Source organism: Eumetopias jubatus, unplaced genomic scaffold (genome assembly GCF_037043125.1).
Source record: "Eumetopias jubatus isolate StellerSeaLion01/CBP00866 unplaced genomic scaffold, mEumJub1_p1.0 scaffold_1, whole genome shotgun sequence".
NCBI classification, from domain to species: Eukaryota; Metazoa; Chordata; class Mammalia; order Carnivora; family Otariidae; genus Eumetopias; species Eumetopias jubatus.
The window spans coordinates 118745811-118766470 of record NW_028274807.1 but is presented as its reverse complement, the minus strand read 5'-3'; the positions used below and the strand labels follow the sequence as shown (position 1 = coordinate 118766470).

At 36.8% G+C, this 20660-nt stretch overlaps 1 protein-coding gene across 5 annotated transcripts in view; it reads right to left on the bottom strand.

The window, feature by feature from the left end:
* TFDP2 (transcription factor Dp-2) overlaps window positions 1-20660 on the bottom strand; it is a 172858-nt gene that overhangs the window by 20899 nt on the left and 131299 nt on the right. For 4 of the 5 annotated variants that reach the window (XM_028099124.2, XM_028099126.2, XM_028099127.2 and 1 more), the window contains 2 exons: window positions 6659-6821; window positions 2073-2219 (listed from right to left, as the gene is read on the bottom strand). In XM_028099124.2, the coding sequence (XP_027954925.1) occupies window positions 2073-2219; window positions 6659-6821 (310 nt within the window). The remainder of the gene's footprint in view (window positions 1-2072; window positions 2220-6658; window positions 6822-20660) is intronic. The other variant, XM_028099125.2, reaches the window with a different exon arrangement.

The following is a 20660-nucleotide window of genomic DNA, read 5'->3' as shown; positions in this document are numbered from 1 at the left end:
TCCAACCTCATGCCACTGATTTAACTCAGACCACATACAACACACCCCCTTCAATTTCCCTCCTCATCTTCCTATTAGCTCAACTTCCAACCCACCAGGAGGGTGACCCTTTATAGGATATGTCCTATCAGTTGTCCTCTTTATAATTTTTCAAAAGCTTCCCACTGTTTCCAGGATCAGGTCCCCAAAGCTTCACACTTAGAAGTCTATCCCCTTTAGCCCTGCCTGAACTCTGGTCACACCCAGCTGTGCGCCTGCTTTCTTATGCCTGCCTCAGTCCATGCACAGCCTCTGAAAGATCCTCCCTGCCCTGAACCACTGGGCAAACGCCTATACCTCCCTCATCACTGAGCTCAAGGAATTTTTTCTTTTCTTGGTAAAGTATCCCTCATCTCCCTTTCCAGAGAATCTGTATATACATCTTTCACAGAAATAATCGATCACAGTTTTGGTAACTTCTTTTACACAATTAGAATGAAAGCTCCTGGGGTCAGAGATTTTGTCTTGTATACTTGAGTACACACACAGTAACTTCTAATAGATTTTTGCTTATTGAGGCTCTGTTATCAGCTTAATATTACTGGTAATAAAAATGATCCTTGGGACGCCTAAGTGGCTCAGTCAATTAAGTGTCTGTCTTCAGCTTAGGTCATGATCTCAGGGTCCTGGGATTGAGTCCCAAATTGGGCTCCTTGCTCAGGGGGGAGCCTGCTTCTCCCTCTGCCTGCCGCTTTCTCTCTCTGACAAATAAATAAAATCTTTAAAAAAATTAGAGAAAAAACTTAAAAAAAAAATGATCCTCAAATTCCACTCGATCAGAAGGAGAAAAGGAGGTCATTTCCACTGTAACATACGAATAACATTCTACAACTTTTGATGAATGTCTAATTTCTCCCTCCACCCACAAGGACAATAATACCAAATAAGTTTTGATTTGCTGAGGGGAAAAAGGACTAATAAAAACATGAAATCAACCATATTTATTGCAGACACTATATTACTATATTTAACCTCAATGTATTCCATTTATGGCCATGACAGTACAATGAGGTCAAATCAATTTAAAACCAGTAGGTCAGGGCACATGCTCATATAGGAAAGATTTTCTTTCTTTTTTTTTTTTTTTAAGACTTTATTTATTTGACAGAGAGAGACACAGCGAGAGAGGGAACACAAGCAGGGGGAGTGGGAGAGGGAGAAGCAGGCTTCCTGCGGAGCAGGGAGCCTGATGTGGGGCTCGATCCCAGGACCCTGAGATCATGACCTGAGTTGAAGGCAGATGCTTAACGACTGAGCCACCCAGGCACCCCAGGAAAGATTTTCTATAATGATTAAAAGTTAATGGAATAAAACAATGTTTTTGCACACATCACCCCAAAATTCATGTAAGCTGAACATTCTATCCTTTCTGATAAAGATACAGATGAAATATCATTCTGTTGCCACTGATGTGAGAATCAAAGATAAAAGTTTAAACACAAAAGGTAAACAGCCAGTTTGATCCTTTTTTTGGGGGGCAGGATCCAGCAAAGCATTTCATTAAATAAGATATTATTTCTATTTATGAGTTGTCAAAAATTTATTGGTAGAGTGCGCAGAATTCAACTAGAATAAAATAAAGATCTTCTCTAAGAAACAGTAAAAATCAAGTCATTTAATTTCTATGTCCCTCAGTTTCATCAGGACATCAGTCAAACTATACACCTCTCTAAATCTCCTTCCAGTTCTAAAATTCTTACACAGAGGAGTCTGTTAAAAAAATAGTATACATGAACAATTAGAAATATTTTAATATTATATGTATTTCCAAATTAAAATGCCTCTTATGGGGGTGCCTGGGTGGCTCAGTTGGTTAAGCATCTGCGTTCGGCTCAGGTCATGATCCCAGGGTCTTGGGATCGAGCCCCGCGTTGGGCTCCCTGCTCGGAGGGGAGTCTACTTCTCCCTCAACCTCTGCCACTCCTCCTGCTTGTGCTCTCTAATAAATAAATAAGATCTTTAAAAGTAAAATAAAATGCCTCTTATATAAAATAAAGCAAACTACTATCTAAAAACAGATTTTCCTCACTTACCTCAAGATTTTGACATTCCTGAGCAGAATTGGTAGGCAGGCCAATCCACTTGATTTCTTTTTTTTCCTTTGAAATTATGTTCATTGCCATTAGCACATTTAAAGCATCATAAACTCTTCTCCTAATATTCTTCTGGTCATAAGCCTGCTAAAAAATACTTTTAATGAGTGATCAATTTTAAGGGTTAAGATACAGTTACAGGATATTAAGATATTTAATTAATATTATTATTATATCTTTGGAGTGCTTATAGAATTCTATATACCCAGTGAAAATATCCTTCAAAAGTAAAGATGAGATAAAGATACTTTCAAACAATCTAAAAGATAAAAGATTATTTTAGCAACAGATCTAAATTAAAAAATACTAAAGGGCCTTCTTCAGGTAGAAGAAAGATGGATGGGATCCAAGGTGGAAGTCTGGAGATGTAGGACGTAATGAAGACCAACATGAAAGATAAATATGTGGGTATATCTCAATTAACACTCACTTTATAAAACAATAATGTCTTGTGGAATCAAGAATATATATAAAACATATATGACAAAAGTATATATGTATCAGAAAGGGGTAATGGAGTTGTTAATTAAAGTGGGTTAAAACCCTGCATTGTCTGGGGGGATATGAGACTTTGAAAAGTCAAGGATGCATGTTTTAAAACAGTGCTTTTCAAGTATGTGGTCCAAGGACTAGTGCAGATCCGAAAACTGTTACTAGTCTACAATGAAAATAGGGAACTTGCACCAAAATGTCATCACATAGATCACTAAAGCACACTGTTTACTTCAGCTGATTTTTTAAAAAGTTTTTGTAGCAAGATTTTTCTCAATGAAGGAGACTGTGTTAACTTAGATTGTGGAAAAAAACCCTTACTTTGTTGTGGACAAGCAGTTCCTAAGAAAAAAATTCAGTCAAATGCCATTATACTAACGGATGGTGGAGAACACTGAATACAGAATTAAACTTAAATAAGTGGGAGATTTAAGTTACAGAAGTGAATATAAATATTAGAAATCCTGACGCTATAGAAATAATGATAATATAATAAAAAATATCAGGAGACAAAGTAGGCCTGATGTTCTCCTTGATATTTAAAGGGGCATGGGATTCAAAGCAGATTAACTATTCAAACAGATGAAGTATGTAATGTTTTAGCAAAATATGTTTATTTAAAGTCATAATAACTGTAATAATATTATTCTTTTAACAACTACCACTAAAATATTCAATCTGAATCTGTGGTGAACAGGAAAGATGGGAGATGTAAGTAAATACAAACATATTAATTTTTTTCTCTTAATAATCAACAGATACTGGTTTATAGGTGATAACAAACAAAAGAAACAAATATTGAAGTTACTTAAAGTTATAAAGATAACCAATTAAAGAACTAAAGACTATAAACCTTCCAATTTATAAAAACGAAAACCAAAAAGCACCACATACAGCAGGGAATAGGATACAACCCTTACTTGTATCCAGGCATGGGGCTGGGGGTGGTTAGTAAAAATGTTATGTTAGATGATGAAATGTGCTAAGAAGAAATGCCTCAGTGCAGTGACATCTGAGTGAAAACTGGAGGGGAGAGCGAAACCATATGGCTCCTTAGCAGAGATTCAGACAAAGGAAATAGCAGGTGTAACAGCCTGATAAGGAACATATCTGGCATATTCACCCCAAAACAAAAAACGAACAAAAAGCCCACCAGTCTCATTCATGACCGCCAGTGTACAATTCCTAAATTTTCAGGAAACTATACAGAATTTGATTGAATTCAATATCCATTTCTGATTTTTTTAATGAAGAAAAATGAAAGAAATGTTCATTTAAAAAGATCAAGTTATGGTTGCTATCATTTCAAAATAAAACCTTTATCATAAGGTGACTAGAGTCTAGTAACTGGGAGAGTGCATAGGAGGAGATGAGATCAGAGAGGTAATAGCATGTCAGGTCATGTAGGGTCTTGTAGAACATTTTGAGAATGTCCACTTTCACTCAGAATCAGAATGCTATATATCTTCTCTACAGGTGCCAGAGAAAAGAAAAAAATACATTACCAAATAATGGCTCACAAGAAAAATCTCAAAGTAACCCCCCAAATATAAATAGTTCAACTCATAATCTCTGATCACAGGTAATGGAAAACTCAGTAAAAATTAAAAACTCAGAAAAACAAACAAAAATCCCTATCACCTGGAACTATAAAAACTCTAATGCAATTCTTAGGTCAGAGAGGAATTTAAAACAAGAGTTGCAGAATATTTAAAGAATAACATTATATCAGAATTAATGGGAAATGGCTAAAGCAGTGAACGAGAGGAAAAGCTGCAGCTATAAAGATTTTCATTACTAAACAAAAATAACAAAAGTAAAGTTTATATCCTAGTCTACAGGGTAGAAAAATAACAAAAGTAACTTCAGGAAAGAGAAGAGAATATTAAATGAAGATTAAAAAAAGACATTAACTGCAAAACAGGAGGGTCGGTTCAGATTCAAGAGATGGTTCTCTGGGAAAAATAATTGCAAGTAATTTTGAGAACAGATATGAAATGGGCACCTGGGTGGCTCAGTTGGTTAAGTGACTGCCTTCGGCTGGAGTCCCTGGATCGAGTCCCGCATGTGGGCTCCCTGCTCAGCGGGGAGTCTGCTTCTTCCTCTGACCCTCCCCCCTCTCATGTGCTCTCTCTCTCTCTCTCATTCTCGCTCTCTCAAATAAATAAATAAATAAAATCTTTAAAAAAAAAAGAACAGGTATGAAATGGAGGATTTTCTAAGAAAACATAAAATACCAAACTGACTCTAAAGGAGACAGAAATTCTAAATAGACTAATTATCAAAGAAAAAATGGAGAATGCTATTTAAATTTTACCCCCCACCCCCCGCCAAATCGCCAACCTAGATGGTATCACCGGTGATTTCTATGTCAGGGAAGAGAAATACACATCCAATGCTATTAAACCTGTAATGGAGTAAATAGGAAGAAGGGAAAAAAAGCCTCTAAATTTTAAAAAACCAGCATAACACTGCAAATCAAAACTGCAAAGATGGTAAAAACAAAAAAAAATCCCACCAATCTCACTTATGACTGTCAGTGTAACTCCTAAGTTTTCAGGAAACTATACAGAATTTGATTAAATATCCATTTCTGATTTTTTTTAGTTAAGAAAAAAGAAACATTCATTAAAAAAAATCAAGTTGGGGTGCCTGGGTGGCTTAGTTGTTAAGCATCTGCCTTCGGCTCAGGTCATGATCCCAGGGTCCTGGGAACGAGCCCCGCATCGGGCTCCCTGCTCCCTGGGAAACCTGCTTCTCCCTCTCCCACTCCCCCTGCTTGTGTTCCCTCTCTTGCTGTGTCTCTCTCTGTCAAATAAATAAATAAAATCTTTAAAAGAAAAAAATCAAGTTATGGTTGCTATCATCTTAAGATAAAACCTTTGTCATAACTAAGGTTGGAAGACTATAAATATTTCCACTAAAGTCAAGAACTGTTGTAAGAATTGTTGTGGAGTATGTATAATATGATTACATTTAAATAAAATGCAAACTGATCTATAATGATAAAAAGCAGATCAGCAGTTGCCTAGGGACAGAAGGAGAAGGAGGGACAGATTACAAAAGGCAGAAAGAACCTTTTGAAAGTGACAGAATTGTTCTTTATCTCTCTCTAAAATAAACAAAATCTTTAAAAAATAAAATAAAAAAGGAAATAAATTTTATTGTGTATATGCATGAGGAATTTTTGGGATGATAATCAAGAATCTCATAGTAGTAAATATAAATATACCTTTGGGGAGACAGATTAAGGTCTGTGGTAAAAGGGAGATATTTTGGGGCACCTGGGTGGCTCAGGTCCTCAGGGGGAGCCTGCTTCTCCCTCTCACTCTGTAGCTCCTCCTGCTTGTGCTTGCTCACTCTCTCTCTCTCAAATAATAAATAAATAAATAAATAAAATCTTTAAAAGGGAGATATTTTTTATCATATATTCTTTGGTACAACTGAATTTTTTATAGACATGTTCATATATTATTTTTTCAACTAAAAACAACATAGATTTTTATAGAAGAAACACTAAAGAATTCAGAAACATATCCAAAGTCATTCAAATATGAAAAGTATGTTCCTGGGCACCTGAGTGGCTCAGTCGGTTAAGCGTCTGTCTTCGGCTCAGGTCATAATCTCAGGATCCTGGGATCGAGCCCAGAGTAGGCTCTCTGCTCAGCAGGGAGCCTGCTTCTCCCTCTCCCTCTGCCCTCCGCGCCCCCAGCTTGTGCGCTCTCTCTCTCTCAAATAAATAAAATCTTAAAAAAAAAAGTATGTTCTTTTTGTAGCCCCCAAAATTATATTTTAAAAATACATGTTAATCTTTATGTTTAAATATATAATAAAACAAAACAAAACAAAAACTTTCTAAAACAAAACAAAAACTCAATAACAAAAGAATTCCCCAGTAGAAAATATGAAACCCTCAGGTAAAGGAGTCGGGGATTCCTTAGCTTGTCTGAGTCCTTAAAAAATGACACAGTCAACCCAGAGATACAGTGTTCCGCCAACACAGTCAAAGTCAAGTGCATGATCTATCTACCTACCGAATCAGCGGCCAAATGGTTATTTGAATTGGTGAACTCTGATACCAGCTCATCAGCCACTTCATTATATGATGTTGTACCTTTCCGCTGAACTTTCTCACACACTTTCATGGAAAAATGTCTCAAGCCTTTTCCATTTTTATCTCCTTTTTTGCTTCGTTTACTAAAAGAGAAAAAAAAATATATTTATACATCAGACTTCCTTTACAAAACTATAATGTGAGAATATAGTAATTCGATTTTTGCTTTATGTGGTAAATTTTAAATTGAATTAGAGATGAAGAAATGTTTTGAACTTAATTTTTGCCTTAAAATCTAATAAAATATGAAGTTAGAGTGTTTTCTATACACATCATTCGTTTATTCAACAAATATCTACTGACCAGTTACTTACTATTATGTGCTGGGTTCTGTTCTACACACTGGGAACAAATCCATGAGAACAGACAAAAACGCTGCCCTGATAGTTACATGTTTACCTTTTTGTATTCTATGTGTGCTATAGTTCTTTTTTATGTAAAATTAAAAGTACCACTATTCTCAGTTTCATTTATCTACTCAAATTTCAAACAGAGGTCATTGGTATTAATAAAAGATCTAAGTCTTCAATTATTTTAACTTTGGTTAATGTCTAGTCCTAAACTTTGATAACTTATTAAATTTTCAGGGGTTCAATTTAGTTCTACTAATTTCTGAGTGTCAACTATATGCCAAGAACTGCAGTACGGACCAGAGTAAAAAACGACAACTGAGGTAAAATCTTTTCCCTTAGTGTGAGTCTTGGGGGAGGGGGAAAGACAAATTAGACCTATAAGGACAGATAATTCCAACATAGTAAGGTAAGTGCCAAGTGAGAGTTATTTACAAGTTCATGGGAATTGGGAAGAGGGACATCTTACCTAACCTAGAGGAGAAAGGGTTGCTGGAATAAGCCAAATGAAAACAATCAACAAAATAAAAAGGCAGCCTATGGAATGGGAGAAAATATTTACAAACCCTTTATATGATAGGGGGTTAATATCTAAAATATCTAAGACTCCAACAACTCATTAACAAACAAAAAACCCCAAATAACCCAATGAAAAATAGGCAAAAGTCATGAACAGAAATTTCTCCAAAGAAAACACATAAATGGGGCGCCTGGGTGGCTCAGATGGTTAAGCGTCTGCCCTCGGCTCGGGTCATGATCCCAGGGTCCTGGGATCGAGTCCCGCATCGGGCTCCCTGCTCAGCGGGGAGCCTGCTTCTCCCTCTGCTTCTCTCTCTCTCTCTCTCTCTGTCTCTCATGAATAAATAAATAAAATCTTTAAAAAAAAAGAAAACACATAAATGGCCAACAGGTATATGAAAAGGTGCTCAACATCACTAATCATTAGAGAAATGCAAATCAAAACCACAATGAGGTATTACCTCACATCTGTTAGGATGGCTATTAAAAAAACAAAACAAACAAAAGAGATAAGTACTGGTAAGAATGTGGAGAAATAAGAACCCTGGTACACTGCTGGTGGGAATGGAAAATGGTATAGTCACTATGAAAAAAGTATGGAGGTTCCTCAAAATAGTTAAAATAGAATTTCCACACATCAAAAACTAATGATGTAATGTATGGTGATTAACATAACAATAAAAATTATTAAAAAAACAGAATTTCCATATGATCCAGTGATCCTGTTTCTCGGTATATATCCAAAAGAACTGAAATCAGGATCTCAAAGAGGTATCTGCATTCTCATGTTCATTGCAGCAAATTCCTACAATAGCCAAGATACGGAATCAACCTAAATGTCCATAGGTAGATGAAAGGATAAAAAATAATGTGGCATATACATACAATGAAATATTATTTGGCCCTAAAAGAGAATGAAATCCTGCCATATGCGACAACATGGATGAAGTTGGAGGACATTATACTATGCCAATCACAAAAGGACAAATAATGCATTATCTCACTAAGGTGTCCAAAATAGTCAAACACACAGAAGCAAAGAGTAGAATGATGCTTGCTAGGGGCTGGAGGGAAAGGGAAATAGGGAATTGTCCCACAGGTTCAATAAAGTTTCAGTTATGCAAGATGAGCAAGTTCTAGAGATCTGCTGTATAACATAGTGCCTACAGTTAATGATAATGTACACCTAAAAATTTGTTGGGGGTAAATCTCATTTAAGTGTTTTCACCACCATCACCACCAAAACAAAAGAGAACTGTCAAGTGAAGGAAGTTAGGAAGGGTAACCAGGCAGAAGCAGCAGCAGTAAACACATGGGAGAGTGAAACAGATGATAAATGTTCAGACACTTAAAAACAAACAGTGCAATATTACCAGAATATAAAGTGCAAGGAAAAAGATGAAGCAGAAAGGGAGATAAAGGGCCAGGCCCTTAAATGTCATGCAAAGGAACCTGTATTTTATCATATTCCTTTAGTATAATTATATTCATTTATAAATTATTTACACATTCTACTGTGTTATATACATTAAGAAATAGACTAAAATGTACTTTTTAAAAGAATGAGGGAAGGACAGATAGCTACTTTCTTTTTCCCACATTCCCAAAGAATCACCTGTGGTCACAGACTACTACTACTTACTACTACTACTACTACTACTACTACTTACTACTACTTACTACTACTACTACTACTACTACTACTACTGAAATACTGGGAAGCCACTAAAGGTAGTAAGTCGGGGAGTAACATAGTGAGATTTTCAGTTAGGCAGAGATTCTAGGTGCAAAGTAGAAGATGCATTTACGGGGGGCAAAAGCAAAGACCAGACGAGAGGCAAGCCTAGGCAAGAAATATCGAGTCCTGAAATTGGGGCAACTGGATAAGTAGGGTTGGATAAGAAGAGATGGATTTATGTAAATATTAAAGATAAAAATTTATCTTTATCTTTACTAAGTGACTGATTTATGTGAATGTTAAGAAAGAGGGAAATAAGAGAATGACTCTTAGAAAGAGGGTCCTTTACTGAGATCAAGGAGACAGGAACAAATTCACGAGTTCCATTTTAAACCTCCTCATCCACATGGTCCAGTATCTAGGTATAATCCACATGCAGCTATTGAGCCCTTGAAATCTGGGAAGTCTGAATTAAGATGAATTCACTGAATCTCAAAGACTTGTACGAGAAATGAATGTAAAATATCTCATGAATATTTTTTTACACTAATTGTATGTTGAAATATAGTATTTTAGATACACCAGATTAAATAAGAGATAATAAAAACTAATTTCAGGGGTGCCTGGATAGCTTAGTTGGTAGAGCATGCAACTCTTGATCTTCGGGTGGGCGATTACTTAAAAATAAAATCTTAAAATTAATTTCGCATTTGTTTTTATTTTTTAAACTGGCTATTAGAAAATTAAAAATTACATGTGGCTTGCATTACATTTCTATTGGTCAGCAATGATACTGAGTTTGACATGTCAGTAGAATAACCCAATCAATATATTCAATAGATAGTTGAATATATATGTAAGTCTCACTTTGTAAGTGAGATGACAGGTCACTTACAAACTCATCGGCATGTGTACCCATTCCAACCTTCTTCCTATCAGTCTTAGAGGATTAGGTATCCCTGTTTGTTTTTAAATCTAACTTCCCTTTTTAAGATAACAGCTTTATTGAAATATAATTCATGTACTGTAAGCTCCATCTTTTAAAGTATACAATTCAGCAGCAACCATCACCACAATCTAATTTCTTCACCCTAAAAAGAAACCCTGCACCCACTGACAGTCATGCCTCATTACCCCAGCCCCTCTTCCTTCCTTCTTCTTTCTCTCTCCCTTTCTCCCTTCCTTTTCTTTCTCCCACCCTCCCTTTTCTTTTTCCTTTCTCTCTGTCTCTTTCTCTCTTATCTTCCTTCCTTTCTTTTTTTATGTAGGCTCCACGCACAGCGTGAAGCCTAATTTGGGGCTTGAACTCACTACCCTGAGATCAAGAGTTGGATTCTCAACTGACTGAACCACCCAGGCACCCCCAAAGTCAACTTTTCAACTTGAATTTTTCACTCCAGAGCTTGTGTCTGTATTGTTTGCTCTCCTTGAGCTGTTCTATCCAGTGTTTGTTTGTTTTTGATATATACCTTTATTGTGAAAGTGGAATCTGATCAAGACTTCAGATCCAACTACCACTTTAAAGGAAATACCAAGGACAGAAGAACATGTTAAACTGTACTACAGGGATTCAATAAGCAACCTCTTGAGGCTTTTTCTTTAGGATACATAATGTGGTTTCTTCAACTAAAAAATTTTAAGGGAAAAGAGGAGGGAAGGAGGGAGAAGGAGAGTGAAGGGAGAAAATAAATACGGAAGAGGGATCTACAGATTTTGTAAGACATATAAATTTATTTAAATCCTGATTCAAATGGACTACACACACACACACACACACACACACACACACACACACACACACACCAGTTATGGGGGAGTCTGGGAAAATAGCAATAGCAGCATAGTTTTCAAACCCTCCAAATGCCCACATAAAAACAGAACAACTAGATAGCAAAACCAAAACTCCTTGACAACATTTACAAAACTAGATGACAAGGTATCCTCAACAAGCCCCAGAATACAAACCACCAATAGCCAAAAAGCCTGCACAATAAAGAAATACTCAATGGGGCTGCACTTAACAGAACTCAAAACAGGATAATCCCAAAATAGCCATCCAGAAATTACTAGAAAGCACAACAGGCCAATTTGAGAGCATCAGTTGAAACAAGGAGTTTTACCCTCTTCCATACCAGCTGAGTGCAAGGACCACAATAAAGCTGCAACAATCTAGTCTGTAGGACTCCCACAATTGATATTCAAGAGAAAATGACAAATACTGGAGGTAGGCAAAGTATCTACAGACAGTAAGAGTATCTGAAGAAGAAAAACAAAGCAAGAAAACAGAATAAATACTAAATGCCAAATTCAAGAATATGTTCAGAAATAAATAATATCAACCCAGAATGACAAGTACCAAAACATTCTAGTAAAATTCTGAATTTCAAAGAAAAAGAATCCTTAATGCATCTAGAAGAAAAGAGTATCCGATTTTTCAACAGCAAGGCATTATGCCAGAAGAAAATAAATATATTTAGGAAACTGAAAGAAAGCATGAACCGAGGATTTTTGTATCCAGTGAAATTGACTTAATTCAAATATAAAAAGCACAAACCCAGGAATTATTATTTCCATGAGCTCTTCCTGAAGAAACCACTAGAGCACAAAGCTTCAGACAATCAAAATGACTAGAGAGACATTCACTTAACACCTGGTGATGTTACCTATAGATATAGTTACCTACAGATCTAAGACTAAATGAGGGCTAGGAGGGACATATAGAGGGAGAGTATATAGTATACTCAAGTGAGTATACGCTCCAACACTGTGAATAAAGTATGACTATTAAAAAATGGGGAGAGGGGCACCTGGGTCACACAGTTGGTTAAGTGTTGGACTCTTGGTTTCAGCTCAGGTTGTGATCTCACGCTCATGAGATAGAGCCCCGTGTCAGACTCCATGCTCAGTGCAGACTTTGCCTAAGACCGTCTCTCCCTCTTCCTTTGCCCCTCCCCCAACCCCTGCGCACCCTCTCTCTCTCTTTAAAATCTTTAAAAGAAACTGGGGAAAGAACAGAGAGAGCATATGCAAAAAATTTTTAATGTTTTTAGTAACCACATTAATGGTAATATAAGTATTATTTGGGACATTAAGCAATGTAATATGGGATAAAACCAATGAAGTAATTATCATATACACTAATTCTATCACCCTTTCATCCCCTATGTCCTTAAAAATCAGAATTCTCAGTATGGAAGAAAGGGGAATGAGATGTAATGGAGAAAAGGTTTAGTAAGATCTGAATTGGAAATATCAAAGTGAACCCATGAAGTATTGTATCTTTGTGTGTTATGTGTCTTAGCTCTGTCCATTTAAAAGGACTAGAAAAAAAATGACCAATCTAGTAGCAATGAGCATCTGCAGCCCTCAAGTGGAGCCTGACATATAATTCTCCCTAAAGGAAATCAGGGCTTCTTAGAGAAATGGCTGATTCCAGGTATAGGGCAGAAAACGTGTAAGATGAACTTGGAACATCTTAAATTATCAGGTAACCAGCATCAAAGACTACTAGGGTCATGTCAAAAGGACTTAAGAGTCAATTAGAAGAGGCTTCCACTAACCAAACATGGGACAATTTAAGGTTCAATTGTGATAATAATTGCAATGTATGAAACCCATCAAGTATGTCTGAATTCACAAATTCATGATACTTTTAAAAGAAAAGATTTGGTCATCTTTGAAGGAAGACCAGGAACAAGTTCATCATCTTGAAAACTGGCCAATAATGGGAAGGGATCAAGCACTTATTCTGCTTTCTTATATGAACTGTACCTCCAGGTAAAGAAATAGTAGGAGAGCTGAAGTGTCTTTATATAAAGTAGTGCCAGTAGTTAGAATAATACTAATTGCAACCCACAGTGAATTAATAGTTACAAACATTAAGTATCAGTGGTGTGCACATCATAAAAAGAGACAATAGAAGAACACACCACTATCTAGTCTTGCCAAGGATCAAACATCAGTCTGATAAAGGCACTAAATCTTACTGCCAAACTACAGGAAATACAGAAAACAGAGGAATATGTTGAGATGCACATGAGTATGAAGTCAATAAACTCTAGACTGTGGGAAACTGCATAGTTCAAACAGCCTAATTTCAACAACTAAAGTATGAGGAAAATAATGGGACAGAAGGGAGATTTATATATAAAAGAGATATCAACTTTTTTTTAAAGGACAAGACTAAAATGTGAGAAAGGATGAACATTTAGGTAATAAAACTATCTAAACCTTCAAGGAAGTGATTACTCTAAAAATGAGGATAACAGTTATTTATAGGAAAGGGTATGGTGATTGGGATAGGGCACATGAAGGGCCTCTGGGTTCTACTTCTTGATCTGGTGATGGTTACAAGACTGCCCTAAAGTAATGTATTAGTCATATTTTTGGTGATTTTTCTGTATCTGAATCTTATTTTACAAAAAAAAAGTAAACAAAACATGACATTTAAAACAACTAGAACTCTGAACACTTACTACATATTTGATATTAAAGAATTATTGTTAATTTTCTTAGGTATAATAATGATATTGTAGATATGTGTAAAAAGGGGTCTTTTTATATAAGTACAGAGATTTATGATGAAAATGATTTACTTTATAATAATACAGGAGGGGGTATATACAAAATGAGATATGCCATGGATCGATTGTTGTTGAAGTTCAGAGATATGCACATAAGAGGTTCATGATACAAGTCATCTACTTCTGTATTTTAAAATTCTCTAAAATAAAGAGTTAAAAAAAGGAGAGAAAAAGAATGGTTTGAGCTTATCTTTGATTTTTTTACATGGGTTTAGCCCGTAGCTTCAGTTTCTTATACTCAGCCCAGCTTTCTCAGGAAGGGGTCTTTATACATTACAATACCATATTAATACAAAGGAGAACTCAACCTACACAATACATAACTCTGGGTCCTACTGCAGTTCTCACCTAGGTAAGTGATAGGTAAGAACCATCTACCCAATCACCCAAGCCAGAAACAAGATTCAATCTACATTCTTCTAATGCTCTTTCTATCATATCAATCTAATTCTATCAAATCTAATATTTAAGTCCTGAACAGTTTTTGAATTCAACTTCTCTGTGTTCCCACTGCCCTAGTTCAGGCCCTCATAATCTCTCTCAGAATAGAACTAGAGCCTTGTAAGGGTTCTCCTTTGTACTGTATAGAGGCATTCCAATCCTTCCTCCATAGGGCCATTATGGTGATCGTTCTTTTTTCTTTTTTTTTTTTAAAGATTTTAATTATTTATTTGAGAGAGAGTGAGCGAGTGAGGGGCGCCTGAGTGGCTCAGTTGGTTAAGCATTTCCCTTCGGTTCAGGTCATGATCCCAGGGTCCTGGGATTGAGCCCCACATCGGGCTCCCTGCTCAGTGGGGAGTCTGCTTCTCCCTCTCCCTCTGCCTCTTCCCCAGCTTGTGCTCTCTCCCTCAAATAAATAAATAAAATCTTAAAAAAGAGAGAGAGAGCCAGCATGAGTGGCTGGTTAAGCGGCTGCCTTCAGCTCAGGTCATAGTTCCAGGGTCCTGGGATCGAGCCCCGCATGGGGCTCCTTGCTCAGTAGGGAGCCTGCTTCTTCCTCTGCCTGCCGCTCCCCTTGCTTCTGCTCTCTCTCTCTCTGAGAAATAAATAAATATTTAAAATAAATAAATAAGCATTTTATTTATTTATTATAGAGGGCGCAAGTGGGAAGGAAAGAGAGAAAGAATCTGAAGCAGATTGTGTACTGATCGTGGAGCCCCACAGGGGACTTGATCCCATGACCTTGAGATCATGACATGTGCCAAAACCAAGAGTCAGATGCTCAAACGACTGAGCCACCCAGGCGCCCCAGGTAATTTCATTTTTTAAAAGAATCCACCAATTCCCATTTGCTACATATATTTTCACACAAAGCCCACTCTGTGTTTGATTTGCCCTTAGAATTTGGGGTCTTTAGATACAAATGGCTAGCCACACATAAATTTATATGATTAGTACAAGTTAGGTGACAAAGGTAAATAAGAATTGCTAAAAATGGGAGTGCGTGAGTTATTTTGAAAGAAATATGTTGTGTATGGGGTTTTATATTTATGCTAAGAATTGGGTAATGGTTTAAAGTAAATAAAAATCTCAACTCCGTATTTATGAAATTTTTAAAAGCCAGGGATGAAGCAAGGTTGTTGTTTTTCATGTAATCCTAAGTCTTTTTTAAAAAGGGAGCAGTAAGATAATCATAGGGTAGTTTTTTTAGGGTGATAGTGTGGCTAATTTGCCCTCTATTGTTAGACGTGGATAATTTTTTATTTTTATTTATTTTAAGATTTTATTTATTTGTCAGAGAGAGAGTACAAGCAGGGGGAGCAGAAGGCAGAGGGAGAAGCAGGCTCCCCACTGAGCAGGGAGCCCAATGCAGGACTCGATCTCAGGACCTTGAGATCATGACCTGAGCCAAAGGCAGATGCTTAACTGATTGAGCCACCCAGGTGTCCCGACGTGGATAATTTTTCAAAAAAGATTTTATTTTTTCATTTGAGAGAGAGAGAGAGAGAGAGCATGAGTGGAGGGGAGAGGCAGAAGCGGACTCCCTGCTCAGCAGACAGCCTGACATAGGGCTCAATCCCAGGATCCTCATGATCTGAGCAGAAGGCAGATGCTTAACCATATGAGCCACCCAGGTGCCCCAGACATGGATAATATTTAAAGGAAGAAATTAAACACAGTCCTTAAATAGGAACAACTACACTTTTAACAGCTATTAAAAGCTGATGAACATACTCTTGAAACAAAGACAAGACTACATATAAGAATTTTATGATTATTCAATGCAGGAAATGATAATAAACTTGAAAAAAACTGGTTAAATATCAACTTTTGGTAAACTATTAGCTATATATTTTCAACAGTTTACTTCATTTAACTCTGACCCACAGTATTCTTACATCTGAAAAACAGAACTACAAGTACCCATCTCACAAGGTTGCTGTGAGGATTAAATGATACAGCAGGTGATTTTTCTCTTCATAAGCTACCAGAATTTTCACAGGCAATACAAAACTGAAGGATACTACTTAGCACTGGCTGAATCAAGAAATTAAGGTTGTTATTTGGAAGGCTAGTAGAGCATCATGCCAAAAACAAACCCAACCAATACGCACATCAAAATTCAACAGAAATTTGAATAGCTAATACCTACAGTACCTAATTGCTCCTGCAACCAATTTTATAAAAGCTTCATTGAAAATTAAGGAACAATGCCTCTAGCAAAAGAACATTAAAAGGCAAAAGGACTCAACAATAAAACAACTCAATTAAAAACTGGGCAAGTAAATTGAATAGACATTTCTTCAAAGAAGATATACAAATGGCCAATAAGCACCTAAAAAGACGCTCAACATCAGTAATCATTAGGGAAATGCAAATCAAAACTACAATGAGATTAGGATGGCTATTATCAAAAAGTGTTGTGAGATCGTGGAGAAATTGGAACCTTTGTACATTGCTGGTGACAGTTCAAATGGTACAGTCACTGCAGAGTATACTAGGGTCTTGCCTCTGTAATATATAAAGAACTCTTACAACTCAATAACTAAAGACCAAAGGATATGGAAAGACTTCTTCAAAGAAGATATACAAAGGTCCTGTAAGTGTATGAAAAGATGCTCAACATCATTAGCCAATAGGGAAATGAAACTCAAAACCATAATGAAGTATCATCTCACATTCACAAGGGTTTGGAACCTGTTGCTGGTGGGAATGTGGAATGTTATAGCCATAGTTACAGCTACTCTGGAAGACAGACCATCAGTTATTCAAAAGGGTGAAGAACTGCCATATGACCTTGCAATTCCATTCCTAGGTATATATACGAGAGAAATGAAAACTTGTTCACAAATGAGCATCAACTCAAATATCCATCATTAATGAACAAATACACAAAATGTGGTATATCCATACCATGGAAAAAAAATGAATAATGTACTAACATATGCCACAACATGAAGGAACCTTGAAAATATGCTTAAATGAAAGAAGCCAGTCACAAACTTAAGGCAGAGTTCTGTTACCCTGAGATCAACTGTCTAAGTTTAAGCTCTGGGAAATAAATGTCTTTGGTGTAATATCTATTGTGTGGAGATGAAATGAGAGGTACAAGGGGATTTGGAGGGTTGGGAAGCTTCAACTGGCCTAGGTGCTCCTTGGATAGTCTTCATTTCATTGCCATCATTATCTCCCTCACTAATTCATTCTTGCTTTTTATACTTGTCACCTCTAAGCCTAGAGCCTCTCCATTATCAGTCACTATAGGGGAGAATGGCTTCCATTTCCAATTCTAACTTCTGTGCATATTTTGGGATATAGATTTCTCTACTATCACTTGTCCTTCATTATAATCACATTGGCTTTCATCTTCTAATTGGAAAATCTATATCTCTACCACTTTTTACAGCACTTTTAAAAATTTATTTCCTTTTATTATTATTTACATGAAAATTCAATAGGATTTTAGAGTTGGGGGTCTAAACATGGTGTTCAATCTATCACCTTAAACTGGAAGCTTACTATCTAAATCTTAAATAGAGTTTACATATTTTCTTAGAATCAAGCTCTGTGAAACACCAAGACCCTTTTTCCAAATAACAGCAAAATATGGCCATAGGGTATAAATGCTATGATCTCCATTAGTCCATAAATAAAGACACCAGTAGGAAGTATTCTTTACCAAATAAAGCCAAATTGAGAAATAAAATAAAAAATTAAAAAAAAACCTAATTGATATACTTTGAAATGCATGTTAACTTCTATTTTTTTTTTTAAAGATTTTCTTTATTTGACAGAGAGAGACACAGCGAGAGAGGGAACACAAGCAGGGGGAGTGGGAGAGAGAGAAGCAGGCCTCCCGCCGAGCAGGGAGCCTAATGCGGGGCTCGATCCCAGGACCCTGGGATCATGACCTGAGCCGAAGGCAGACGCTTAATGACTGAACCACCCAGGTGCCCTGCATGTTAACTTTTATTAATAATTTCATTTGAGGGCACCTGGGTGGCTCAGTTGGTTAAGCGACTGCCTTCGGCTCAGGTCATGATCCTGGAGTCCCTGTATCGAGTCCCACGTCGGGCTCCCTGCTCAACAGGGAGTCTGCTTCTCCCTCTGGCCCTCTTCCCTCTTGTGCTCTCTCTCATTCTCTCTCTCTCAAATAAATAAATAAAATCTTTAAAAAAAAATAATTTCATTTGAAGTATTCAAAAGAATTGTACCCAAAGAATTTCCATGCACTTAACTAGAATCTATAACCACTGTCTTTTTATATTTTCCCAATAACAACTTATTTTTATTTACAAAAATAATTTGTAGTATATAATAGTATATCCCAGGTAGAAGTTATACAAAGATCTATTTAAATAAGGAATCATAGGGGTGCCTGGGTGGCTCAGTCGTTAAGTGTCTGCCTTTGGCTCAGGTCATGATCCCAAGGTCCTGGGATTGAGCCCCGCATCGGGCTCCCTACTCAGCGGGAAGCCTGCTTCTCCCTCTCCCACTCCCCCCGCTTGTGTTCCCTCTCTCACTGTTTCTCTCTGTCAAATAAATAAAATCTGTAAAAATAAATAAACAAGGAATTATATATAATATACTTTATTTCCCACTTAAATGAGCCAACTAGAATAGTTAAATCAGCAAAATAATTTAATTTGGTAACTCAGTAAATAATTTAGGAAAAAATCCTTTACTTTTCTAAAGTATGTATCCATCATGTTGTGTGTGGAGGGGAAGAAGGGGTCCGACATGGGAAATAAGTTATTTATTCCTTATGGATCTTCACTCTCTCCCTCCCTGGGTTATAGCATTCAGGCTTGCAACCATTTACATGCTGATGATACTACTTATATACTAATAATACCATCATTTAGATAACTAATAAACTTACTGAACTTCATATATCCAAAACAAAATTCCTTCCCAAACCTACTCTGAACTACAGTAAATGTAAAGGACATAAATATTCACCCACAAAAAAATAAGAGCCATCCTTTATTTCTCCTCTTCCTTCCTTCAATCTATCAATAAATCTTGTTGGTTCTATGTCCATCATTTATCCATTATTTTCCTATCTCCACTGCCAGGACACTGCCCCCTGCAAGTCCTTTGATTTTCCTGCTTCTGTTCTTGTCTCCTTAGAATCCATTTATCCCTCAGGAGTTCAGTGTGACTTAGATCATGCCATTTCCCTGCTTAAAATCCTCCTTAGAGGGCACCGACGTGGCTCAGTCGGGTGGGCGTCTGCCTTCGGCTCAGGTCATGATCCCGGGGTCCTGGGATTGAGCCCTGCATCGGGCTCCCTGCTGAGCAGGGAGCCTGCTTCTCCCTCTCTCTCTGCTACCCTCCCCCGCCCTTTCCGTCAAATAAATAAATAAATAAATAAATAAAATCTTAAAAAAAACATTCTCCTTAGAAACCAAACTCCCTACCGGGCCCTACAAGGCCTTTCATCATGATCTGACTCCTGTCTACCTCTCCACACCTCATTCTCACTCTTTGCCTTTCTCACTCTCTTCAGGCCACTATGCTTCCCCAAATACATCAACTTCGTTCCTCATTTGGGAGCTTTACATTTGCTCCTCGCTCTGCCCAGGATCCCTGGCTCCTCCACTTCACCTAAGCTATTTACATGCCCGACTTCTTTGCTTTCAAATATCACCTTCTTAGAGAGGCCTTCTCCAAGGTAGCTGCCATCACCTTTCTTATTTTTTTTTTATACATCATAACCTATAAATAATCTTATTTATAACCCCCCCCACACAGTATAACCTCTCGTAAGGGGAGCCTTATCTATCTTGTTTATTATTCTCTCCAATACTTAGAACATAACAGTTAATAGATATTCAAAATGTTTGCTGAATGAACAATTTCCTAATCATTGAAGCAATACAGATATTAACTATACTGAGTTTATTAGCTTATTATAGTTTAAATTATATTAGTTAATTAGAAATTATTAGTTTATTATAAATAACTGGAGTTTTAACTTTCCACCAACAAAAAGATATTAAGATTACATGAGCATAAAGGAAGAATACAATACCACTGTGCGACATTTTATTCATTTAAGACAGAAACAGAGAAAAACACCCACAGACTGCCATCACTGCCTATGGGGCACCCAGGACCTTCTTCCCTCAGGAGAGGTCCCAAAAGGAAAATCAGATCTATTTGGAAGAGATGCCATGTAGAACACACCATCAGATTCTGTCCAAAGGAGGAAAGAGAAAGTGAACAAACATCTTTCAGGACTAAAACTCCAGAAAAGACCAAAACGGGGTTTTTCACAGCTTCTTCTATAAGCTCTTTGAAAAGAAGTCTAGTGGGTCAGAATACAGGAGAAAAAACTCATGAGAA